The sequence below is a fragment of the Rhinolophus hipposideros genome (genome assembly GCF_964194185.1).
Source record: "Rhinolophus hipposideros genome assembly, chromosome: 8".
Classification (NCBI taxonomy): domain Eukaryota; kingdom Metazoa; phylum Chordata; class Mammalia; order Chiroptera; family Rhinolophidae; genus Rhinolophus; species Rhinolophus hipposideros.
Genome location: NC_138054.1, coordinates 28361361 through 28373782, shown reverse-complemented (window position 1 = coordinate 28373782; position 12422 = coordinate 28361361). Strand labels below are relative to the sequence as shown.

At 37.7% G+C, this 12422-nt stretch overlaps 1 protein-coding gene across 2 annotated transcripts in view; it reads left to right on the top strand.

Moving 5' to 3' along the window:
* Positions 1–12141, top strand: part of LRRC8C (leucine rich repeat containing 8 VRAC subunit C) — a 76903-nt gene extending 64762 nt beyond the window's left edge. For both annotated transcript variants that reach the window (XM_081055012.1, XM_081055011.1), the window contains one exon: positions 5599–12141. In XM_081055012.1, the coding sequence (XP_080911138.1) occupies positions 5599–7872 (2274 nt within the window). In that variant the 3' untranslated portion in view covers positions 7873–12141. The remainder of the gene's footprint in view (positions 1–5598) is intronic.
* Positions 12142–12422: the final 281 nt, after the last annotated feature.

Below are 12422 nucleotides of genomic sequence, written 5' to 3'. Positions count from 1 at the left end.
AAAGATATATCATGCAAAGATCATGAATATTAATGACTTAAAATCGTGAAAGTTACTATTAAAAGGCCCTAATTTTGCACTGACTACGCAAGATAATTCAATATGCGAGAAAGTATATACATACTTCACTTAAAAATGCATCTTTTGCTGGTATAAATTTGATAATTACAATTTTAAATGTTTCTTTTCCTGAATGTGAGCAGCATTTCAGAGCACGATTTCAATGAGTTTAAGGAAGCTTGAGTTTTCATTTTCTCTTGAAAACATTTCCCTGTAGAAAGCAAAAGCAAGAAATTCAGTTATTTCATTGACCTTCGAATTAAGGAAGCTGAGTTCCTTTTTTTCCAAAAACATCTCTTGTGTTATCTCAAAATAATTGACAAATGAGAATTCATGAATCCAAATTTTAGTAAGCCCAATTTTCTAATCCCTGCAACCCTTTGGTTTCTTTTCCAGAAATATTACCTAGATATATTAGCATAGTCATGGAACAAATTTATACGTATATTTTTATTCCTCCAAGGACTTTAATTGTAAAAACTAGAGGAGCATTTTACACAGTTCTGTCACCTAGATGTCAGCTGCTCCTTAAGATCTAGGGTACATTGGGTCAAATTCCAGGCCACAGCCCTTCCCAAATTCTGGCAGACTCCTGGAAGGATTAGGTTCTCATGGTCCCATTTCCTGCTTCCATGGAAACAGTTTAGATTATAGATGTTTACTATCCCAGGCAAACTGTCCCTGTCTGTACTGTTTGATCCAAGAATGAAATTTAGCCCCTTTTTGCTGTAATTTCTAGAAAATTCCTTAATAAAAGGTGTGTGTGTGTGTGTGTGTGTGTGTGTGTGTGTGTGTGTGTGTGTTTGGTGTGTGTTTAGCAGATTTTACCAAAGGTTTGGGGAAGATTGAAAGGTATTTACATCTCAAAATAGAAATTATAAATGTATACTCCAGCCCCCCACCACGTCGCTTAACCTATTTCCTTCAATCCTATCCCCTCTTTGTTCTACTGACTCACCTCCTCTACCTCCAAACCTGTTTCTCCCAATATAGAGGAGGCAGTTTAACCATCTTTGTTGCCTTGGCTTTGTGTGACCTTTGTTCTCAGTGACTCACCTTCTTCTGTGTCCCTCTCCTCCTCATTCCCAAACTAACTTAGATATTTTCCTTAACATAGATGATTTCATCCAAGAATTATTCTCATAGCCCCTTTTAGGATAGTAACTTTCTCATCTTTGTATATTTTGGATCAGATTCCCTTGTTCATTTTGCTTTTTAAATTTTTTTCTCTCCCCAATTTCTTTTCCCTCCTTTTCTCCCTCCTCCTACACAAACACACCATGGAGCTCTAGTCTCAAGCCTTTTTCCTCCAAAAGCAGTCTCAGGGCTGCCCCTAGAAAAAATGGTGGAAATCCTCCTCATTGTGATGTGTGCATACGAGCCGGGAAGGTCTGAGCCCCAGTGGTCTGTAGAATGGGATGGGGTGGGGGCTTTCTCCCTGTGCCTTCCCCAAGCCCTCTCCCTGGTCCTGCACCAGCAGCCTGGAACCCTTTTGTAATGCTTGGTTTACACTCTAATCTTAAAATTACAGGGTATAGGTAAAGAGAAGTAAGATAGATACAGTAAGTTCTCACTTAAACATCGTCTATATGTTTTGTGACTTTACATGAAATGATGTATTAAAAAAACAATTTTACCAGAGGCTAATTGATATAAACAGAGTTAAGTTCCCGTGACATCTCATCAATGATATAACAAAATGACATTGCATGAAATGGCATTATATGAGGCCCTGCTATGTAGGTGTAATTAGACAAACTTCTCAAAAGAGCAGAAGAGGTAACAAAAACTTGCAAGTTCTTACAAACTGCTGTTATTTACAAACATACCACAAAAACACCCTTTACCTTTTCTTTTACTTTTTTTTTTTTCTGGAAGCCTGTCTGTCTTATTTTTTTGTCTTCTCTTTTATTATACCTTTCAAAATAGGGATCCTTCTCCCACTTCTTAAACTTGTAGTGTTCCAAAATACTGTTTCTATTAAACACGAAGGTTAACTTCCTTCCTCTCTCCTGTGGCTACTTTACTGTTTAAATCTTCACCCTCTTTACTCTTGAACTCCGTGATCTGCCCTATTCTTTTTCATAGTCCTGGATCGGACAACTTGCCATCACGTTCCTTGGGAATTCTACTCTGAGCTGCGTCTCTCTAGAGTCTTCCTACAACATGTTCTCTCAGCAACAAGAGCAGCTATTGTTCTTCACGACTAAATTTCAGGGTTTTTTCCTAGTCTCTGCTCAGTTCTGAGTAGTTAACAGCTCTGGAAGACAGGTCACTGTCTTTACAATCTTAGGATTTAAGTAGGCACATTTTTAAAATGATACCGTCATGAAATTTGAAAGAGAAATATGGTGTCAGAAGGCTGAAAGGAACTTCTGGAGATCGTATGTGTATTACCTTCCTATGCTGGGCCATTCTCTATGAAAGCATCCTAACAGAAGCTTGGTGAAGTGAGGAGACAATGTGGAGTGGTGGAAGAATAGTAGGCTGTAAACAGAACAGGTTTAAATTCCTGCTCTATCATTTTCTAGCTGTGTGACCTTGGGCAAGTATTAGCTTAATTGTCCAAACTTTGGTATGTTACGTTTCTTCTTCTATAGAATGGGGAGAATAGGACCTGTCTCCCTTACATGGCAGATGCTAGCTGATCAGGTGCCTTTGTGCAGAATATAAAAAGGCATCCCCACTGTGTGCCCACAGCCCCAAGGACACACAGCTGAGAAAGGGAGCCAGCAGGATTTCAGCCCATGCGTGCCCCTTAGCTGGGCACCCTGGTGCAGTATGTAACTTAAAACCTATCCAAGTTCCAGCCATGCAGACATCTTCCACCACTCGGAGCAAGCCTGGGAGGGCTGGGCAGAGGGACAGTAATAGGCCTGCCTGGTTTCTTGGCCGGGATTTAGCACCTTAATAAGGTGCCTTTTTACCTCCTAAGTGATCTTGCTTTCACACTGGTTCTTCTGTATTTTCATCCCACCACTAACAATGTCACGTTAGCTCCAAGGTGTCGCTCTTGGAGAGGTGCTCAGGGAAGCACTCCTTTCCCCGCTGGTCTTAAGCCCCCACCTTCTGCCTACTTCAAAGATTGTCGAAGCATTTAATGAGACCACGAATGGGGAAACTTCTAGAACATGACACAAACAATGACTTTCTTACTTCCGTGTTTCCCTGAAAATAAGACCTAGCCGGACAATCAGCTGTAATGCATATTTTAGAGCAAAAATTAGTATAAGACCAGATCTTATTTTGCTGTGAGACCGGGTCTTATAATATAATATAGTATAATATAATATAATATAATATAATATAATACCAGGTCTTATAATAATTTTTGCTCCAAAAGACACATTAGAGCTGATTGTCTGGCTAGGTCTTATTTTCAGGGAAACAGGATTGTTTCTCTTTTATATTCCTTCAAGATAGTCTGGCATTTGTGCAGGCCTTCTCCTACTATTTTCTGTTCCTGGAGTTTCCATGGTAGAATTGACTCCCAAGATATATGAAGGATGCTCTATTGAGATGTGAGATGAAAATTAAAACTTTATATTTATCTTAAAGGGAAAGGAATTACACTTTTCTAGTAGTTGACATAGGGATTGACAGTATTTAATGGATATCATTATGAATAAACAGACGTAAACTGAGTGGGCGTGCTCAACATTTTTTCCCTGAGAAAGGTTAGTGATAAAAATGTTTGCAAACTACTACTCAATTCTCACACCTCTGAATGTAATCACATTTATTATTCTTCCCTGCTTTCTTTTGATTGACATATGAAGTAGTTGCCCCTGCTTTATCTTCCAGGACAAAGCTTTTATCAATCTTGTGGTGGGTGGAGCTTCTGCCTCTTCCCCTAACCTTATTTTTTCACTGTTATCTGCCTAGGATATGGGAAGCAGTGAGCTCTTTCCCTAAAACAGGAATAATTTGTATAAGGTAATTTGTAATTTAGGATAAAGTCAGATTGGGATCTTTTTGGTTTAATCCTAGAAATTCAGTAAAATAAAATAGAAATGTGGTTCTCGGTCCAGGTGGGCTGCTCTAAATGACATTAGCAAGTTACTTAACATTTCTGTGTCTTGGTCTCCTCATCTGTGAAATGGGAATAAGAGTGCCTGCCGCATTAGGTTAAGGTGACAATTAAAAGAATTAATAGCCATGGCATTTTTAGAATAGGGTTAGTTGCATGTTAAACACAACAGAAATTTGCTGCTGTCATCACTGTAATTCCCATCCCTATCTTCATCCCTGAGAGAGGTATGGTCCACACCCTGACCTATTCAACTCCCAACTGGAAGTACGAGTGTCAGTTCTGAATTCATTTCGTTTCCCATTAAATAGACACTGGTGATCTCCTATGTATCAGGCACTCTACTGAGTGTTGGGTGCTCCACTCAGTTGTCAAACCTTGTACTTCTGTCTGGTGAGCTGTAGCTCCCATGTCACCAGCTCGTGGCCGTAGCAGTCCACTGTGCAATAGATTCAGTTTCTACTTCTCTAATCAATATAAAGGGCTTTGCTGTTACAAAAGCACTAAACATTTTGCTGTTGTAGAATCACTAAACACTAGGCATTTCCAGCTATTTGATATTTTAAGGTACAAATAGACTTTCCCTGCATTATTTATTCCACGTCTTATTACTGTCAATCCCTTGGTTATTATTCCTCCTCTGAACTGTTTACTTATTGTTCAAAGAGTTCCGTTTACATGTACTTCTTCCTGAGGATGATTCCTACAGGATGATATAAGGTGTATTCTGCCTCATACTAATCTTCAAAAGGATACATTCTCTCTTACCCAAATTGCAATCTTATGAGACTGCTGGACATTTTCACAGCTTAATATTCTTTTCAGCAAATTGAAGTACTAGTAGAGGGATAGAGGTTCTCAACATAATATTTTATGTAAAAAGCTAGCAAGTTTAAACATAATTATTTTGCTATTGAACACTTCTGTATTCTTTCACCTCTCTCTGAAGAAATGGTTTTTATAAAAGCCTAGTAAATTCCCATTATATTAAAGCCTTTCACATTCATCTATGCATGAGGTCCAGGATATGGGTAGAAAAAAAAGGGGAAATGATAAAGACAGGAATTTCTTCCAGATTTCCTCCTTCCAGTCCTTTTACTTCTCAAGCTAATATAATCTTGGGAGCCATCCAGTTCGAGACTGAGCCTGATAAAGGGATGTACTGCCCAGACCAATGACTGATTCTCCCAGGCTCCAGTGAGAGAAAAAATGGAAAAATGTTTTAAATGTATGACTGTTCTTTAAATATTTATTTTGTTGTGAATTGTTCTATGTCTTAACGAAACTGCTGTTTTATGTCATAATTTAAACAGGAATAACAAAGTGATATATTTTATTTTTCCAGCATGTGGTGTAAGAATAAAATCTTGGTGCTGGAATTAAACATTGTATTCTCCAGACAAAGGAAATGGACATTTATTGGCTCTGATTGCTGCTTTCCTTGCACTAATACTATTATGAAAGCTCTTTGAATAATATAATTTGAAAATATTATTTCTGTGTTTCAGGTCATGCAAGACAAGATCATTTGCCTTCCGAAAAGAGTTCAGACTTCTCAGAACCACTCTTCCGTTTCAAATGTCTCTCAAGCAGTTGCCGGGACCACCCCCCTACCTCCACCTAAACCATCTCCGACTAACCCCGTCACTGTGGAAATGAAAGGCCTGAAGACAGATCTGGACCTTCAGCAGTACAGTTTCATAAATCAGATGTGCTATGAGCGTGCCCTCCACTGGTATGCCAAGTATTTCCCTTACCTTGTCCTCATCCATACCCTGGTCTTCATGCTCTGCAGCAACTTTTGGTTCAAATTCCCTGGCTCCAGCTCTAAAATAGAACATTTCATCTCCATCCTGGGGAAGTGTTTTGACTCTCCTTGGACCACACGGGCTCTATCGGAAGTGTCTGGGGAGGACTCAGAAGAGAAGGACAACAGGAAGAACAACATGAGCAGGTCCAACACCATCCAGTCTGGTCCAGAAGGCAGCCTGGTCAACTCTCAGTCATTAAAGTCAATTCCTGAAAAGTTTGTGGTTGATAAGTCCACTGCAGGGGCCCTGGATAAGAAGGAAGGGGAGCAAGCAAAGGCCTTATTTGAGAAGGTGAAGAAGTTCAGGCTGCATGTAGAAGAAGGAGACATACTCTATGCTATGTATGTTCGCCAGACTGTACTTAAGGTTATAAAATTCCTAATCATCATTGCATATAACAGCGCCCTGGTTTCCAAAGTCCAGTTTACAGTGGACTGTAATGTTGACATTCAGGACATGACTGGATATAAAAACTTTTCTTGCAATCATACCATGGCGCACTTGTTCTCAAAACTCTCCTTCTGCTATCTATGCTTTGTAAGTATCTACGGATTGACGTGCCTTTACACCTTATACTGGCTGTTTTACCGTTCTCTAAGGGAGTACTCCTTTGAGTATGTCCGGCAGGAGACTGGAATTGATGATATTCCGGATGTGAAAAATGACTTTGCTTTTATGCTTCATATGATAGATCAGTATGACCCTCTGTATTCCAAGAGATTCGCAGTGTTCTTGTCTGAAGTAAGTGAAAACAAATTAAAGCAGCTGAACTTAAATAATGAGTGGACTCCCGATAAACTGAGGCAGAAGCTACAGACGAATGCCCATAACCGGCTGGAGTTGCCTCTTATCATGCTCTCTGGCCTTCCAGACACTGTGTTTGAAATCACCGAGTTGCAATCTCTAAAACTTGAGATCATTAAGAACGTAATGATACCAGCCACCATTGCACAGCTAGACAATCTCCAAGAGCTCTCTCTACACCAGTGCTCTGTCAAAATCCACAGCGCGGCACTCTCTTTCCTAAAGGAAAACCTCAAAGTCTTGAGCGTCAAGTTTGATGATATGAGGGAGCTGCCCCCTTGGATGTACGGACTCCGGAATCTGGAAGAGCTCTACCTGGTTGGCTCTCTAAGTCATGATATTTCAAAAAATGTCACCCTTGAGTCTCTGCGGGATCTCAAGAGCCTTAAAATTCTCTCTATCAAAAGCAACGTTTCCAAAATCCCTCAGGCAGTGGTTGATGTTTCCAGCCATCTCCAGAAGATGTGCATACATAACGATGGCACCAAGCTGGTGATGCTCAACAATTTAAAGAAGATGACCAATCTGACAGAGCTGGAACTGGTCCACTGTGACCTGGAGCGCATTCCTCATGCTGTGTTCAGCCTGCTCAGCCTCCAGGAATTGGACCTCAAGGAAAATAATCTAAAATCTATAGAAGAAATCGTTAGCTTCCAGCACTTGAGGAAGTTGACAGTGCTAAAACTGTGGCATAATAGCATCGCCTATATCCCAGAGCATATAAAGAAGCTCACCAGCCTGGAGCGTCTGTCTTTTAGTCACAATAAAATAGAGGTGCTGCCTTCCCACCTCTTCCTATGCAACAAAATCCGATACTTGGACTTATCCTACAATGACATTCGATTTATCCCCCCTGAAATCGGAGTTCTACAAAGTTTACAGTATTTTTCCATCACTTGTAACAAAGTGGAGAGCCTTCCAGATGAACTCTACTTTTGCAAGAAACTTAAAACTCTGAAGATTGGGAAAAACAGCCTGTCAGTACTTTCACCGAAAATTGGAAATTTACTATTTCTTTCCTACTTAGATGTTAAAGGCAATCACTTTGAAATCCTCCCTCCCGAACTGGGTGACTGTCGAGCTCTGAAGAGAACTGGTTTGGTGGTGGAAGATGCTCTGTTTGAAACTCTGCCTTCTGATATCCGGGAGCAAATGAAAACAGAATAACTTATTTTTGTTTAAAGTTTGACTGAAACATGCTTCTACCAAATACAGTATAAATAAGTAGGTAGTCTTTATGCCTTTCCTATTTTATGTTTGTTTTATTTTCTTTTCACACGAAAAAAAATGTACACAAAAACTGAGTAAGGAGTATGTATTTTTTAATAAAAATTTAATTGTATTTTTTCAATATTAATATTTTAAAGTTTTATTTGTCCTGGAACCTAATGTACCTATTATTGTTTTCTACTGACAGAAACAGATGGTTCCATATGTTTTTGTTTTGTTTTGTTTCTGTTGTTTTAGTATTTTTTTCAGTTCATTCTTGCGAAAGGGAGGGAATTTTAAGTTGCATGCTTTTTGGTGTTTTTTTAATAGATAACGATATTTTGCCAAGGTCATTTTTAGCTTGTTTACACCTGTACAGTTCCTTGTTTTGGTTGTCATTGTGTGTATACCAAGGAATCTGTGCCAGTTATTTTAATACCAGCTGCCTTCTCCATTGGCCAAGCCCTTCATTCTATAGAAAACTCTGAAGTTTAAATTCACATAAGTGCATTGTCACAGACTATTTATTTTAAATTTTCCCCCACCTCCAACAGAACCCTAAATTATGTTACTTCATATACCTGACAGTTAAGGTTATCCTTAGGCAAGGATTTTGTAAGTGAATAAAGACAATAATCTTCCATAGTTGACGTGCTTGAACTGGTGGTTTATAATTTAATTGATTTCCATTTTTACGAACCTTTAAAAATATTTAAAAACTAAATACAGAGGCTTCCCCCCCTTTAATCTCAATAGAGCTCTCTAGTACTGGTGAACAACCTTAGAGAAGCTCGATTTATTTTAATTAAAATAGGTAATTAAATTTAAAAGTCATAGAATTAGAAGCTGGTTTTGAGTAATTTAATCATCTTTGATATCTTGATAGGTAGCTACATTAGATGGAAGAACATTTCACTACTAAAGCACTCCGTTAGAGGGCTGGTGCACGCCAGTCAGGCCCACGGGTTCCTCCGGGCAGCGTAGCAGTGGAATCTATTCAAATTCTGCCTGTTGCACAAAAAATATATATACTATATATTAATCAATTTCCCTCAAGTTTGCCCTTGCTGCGATTACTAGTGATGCAAGCACAGTGACTCATCTGCTCTCTTTGGCTTAAAATGAGTATCTCATGTAAAATGGTTCTGTTCCTTTTTTTTTTTTTAAGTGTGAATAAATTGCTAAGTGGATGTCACTTAGGAATAATTTTTGCCTGATGGTCAGCAGAGCTTTTATTTATCTTTCTATTTAAAAATTCAACATAATATGGGTCTTGGGCAAAATTTTTCCCTAGCTAATAAACTGTCTAGAGCAGGAAAATGAAACACTCTTTGTGCCCTCAATCTAGGACCAGTGCTACTGATCATGGAATTTTGTTTTATTTACCAAATTACATTGACCATTTTGCAAGCCATGGCTTCATCTAAGAAATGACTGAACAATGAGAGAAAGTGGGAAGATGATTTGGGGTTTCAAAATGTTGCTTTTAAAATTGGCTTCTTGATCCTGGTGACATTGCTCAGTGCTACTTTCAGTCATATATGGAACACTCCCAAAGGAACTACTTAGCAGATATATGTACCTCAATTCTGTTTTAAATGTTACAGTACATCATGGAGTGAAGGGTTTGGGAAAGAGAGGCTTTTCATTTATTTAATATAATCACGTAGACCAAAGTGCTTCGCTATTTCTGTATTGGAATGGTGATTTTGTACAGCAGATTTATTTGATCTGGAATTGAAACATGTTACAATAGTAACATGGTTATATTTCTCGTAGGATAAAATATCCAATTCCAGAATATTGTTAGGATCCTGATTTTGAACAATATGTTGTATTTGGAAACATAGCCCTATCGGATTTAAACAACCAACCAAACAAAAAACCTAGAAGATTGTCCATCGCTGAGCATGACAAAAATACCCTGTTGAAAGGTAAACTGAGATAACTACTGGCAAAACACTGGGTGCACTATTTTTCTGTATAAAATATATAGTTATTTTCTATGTCACCCTTCCAAAGGGATCTATTCAGGTCAAAAATCATATTTATGCTGAAGTCTTTATCTGGTGTTAACTCATAACCTCATATGGGTTTATAACTGAAGTCTCTAATAATTAGTTTTTATCACTTGTAACAATTTACTCAAAATTCCAAAAGAATTTTCTTTGCTTTCTTAATGATTTCACAGGCTGCCACTTAACCTATATCCTAGATAACATCCAATAAATCAGTACAGTTAGATGACTTTATGTTTTAACACAAAAGGAAAATTCATAGATGTTTCTATTAGACTTTATAAAAATTCAGAATTCTCAAACTTTATCTTGAGTCTAAATTTTCTGACTCTGGCCCTTTTTGATATTGTAGATTTTTGCTCACATTCTTAAGTAAAAAATGTTCAATTACTATTTAGCCTTTAAGTGGGAAACTCAGGTAAATGAACTGCTGAATTTTCTAAAGTCCTTTAACAGATCAACTCCATATAAAAGGGGTGTCTACCTAATCCCTTTCTGTATTTTACAAGTGCTCTTGCTAAAAAAAAAAAGAACAGCTAGCTCTATTTCTCCAACCTCTATACAATTCATGAGAAACTGCTTAAGTAAACATAAAAACACCATATGTACTCATAACTCCTATGGCTGCTTGAAGCCCATACGGGTACGCTTTTTAGTCAGTTTTAACGCTTACGTGTATAAGAGTCTGGTTTATGGTCTGGTTGAAACAGAGCATATAAGTATCTCCCAATGGAACTCACCTAAGAAGGCTACACCTCACAAATCTAGTTATATGTTTTCATTTTGTTTTGTTAATACATTTTTAATATAAAGTTTCTTGATGCAATGAAACATATTATTTACAATCATGAAGTTTTCTTATTGTTCATCCACCTTTTTCCTGGCTATTACATGTCCCATGTACCTATTGTAAATGAGTTCTCTAACAGTTTAGGAGGCATCCTGCTTTTTCAGAAAGGCATGGAAAGTATACCTGCTGTGAGTATTTTGTTTATTTAGGGGTGCCTCCTTATCTGTTTCTCAAGCCATTTTTGTAGAGAGGGGCTTAAAAACAACCTGGAATCTTCCTTGAGGAAAGTTCAAGTTCTTGCAATATGCTATCTTAGGATTTCTGGTATCAAGAGGAAACAAAATCTTTATATCTCTTGTTTCCATTTCCCCCAAGAGTTTTGCTGTTATTTATTTCCCTAATTCTACTCTAAGAAAAGTCCAGTTTTAAATAGTTTATTTTACTCTTAATTTCATACCAAATATCTGATCAATAGTAGTGGTATATTTATTTAGTGAACATTCATGATTGATCCATCTTTATGAAAACTGTCAGCAGTACTTAGTAGTAAGTAGATAAGATAAATTTTCAATATAATTTCAATTTGTGTTTAGAGACTAAAGATTCAATTCACATTATCCTGTCAATCCGGAATGTGACAATGCTGTTCAGGCAGTTCACATTTGGGTAGGATCTCAATAACTCAGGGCAGGGTTCCATACTAACCTTAAGTTAGCAAAACAGTAGTTATTAGTAAGGAGGGTGCCTCAAGGGTCTGTAAGATTTTCTAATCTTTTCTTGTCTATTCAGAAGACACATTATAAGAAAACTTGGACAGTCTTGAACAGACCTGCCACTGATTTTTCAGCTTTATGCCTCAGTGACATGTTTCTAATACAATTTCATACCAGCCTTCCAAATTAGGGATCTACTCTTACTCCATCTTCCCAAGCCATTCATTGATAATGGTAACATCCTGAAGTTCATTTTGAGGAAAGGTAAGAGGATCTCCTCCCACCTCAAGAATTTTATTTTCAATCAGAAGACCTTGAAAAAGGTTATGTAACTTTGAACAACTTAATTTCTTAACTATATTAAATAACAGTTCCTATGCATGTTTTTAATTTGGTATAAGTTTGCTTTCTGCTGAATACTGTTCCCTCTCCCACCTGATTCTGCCTCTTTCATGAATATTTTTACTGGCTTTGAAACTCAAAGCCTGATGTGCTCACTCAGTTTTCCTTCTGCCACTTGTTTCCTCTCACTGTCTATATGTGTTCAGATTGTGTCAAATGCTGGCAGAACCTCTAAGACTGTCAAGAAAATGCTTGAAAGTTGATTTGTCATCGTGCAAATTCATGATCAAATGTCTTAATGTTATTTGGCTATGTAGTACATAGGAACAGAAAATAACTTAAATAAAGTCATTTTTGTAATTTAAAATTGAGATGTGTCCCTTTCTTATTCATTTGGAGAATCATGTTTATCTTTTGCGTTTCTGTTGTAGTTTTGCATATTCTGTTACTAAGGCTACCTGTACTCTGCAGGAAATGGTCCGCTTGCGTTCTTTCACTTTGTGTTTAGCCAGTTTCTGCAATTGTTACTAATTATTTCCTTCCTTAATTCACTGTACTGCATCTTACCCAAGGTGCCCCTGGAGTTTTCATGGGTAATTAGTGCCTTAATATGTAATCTGGAGTGCAATTTCTGTGCATTTGCCA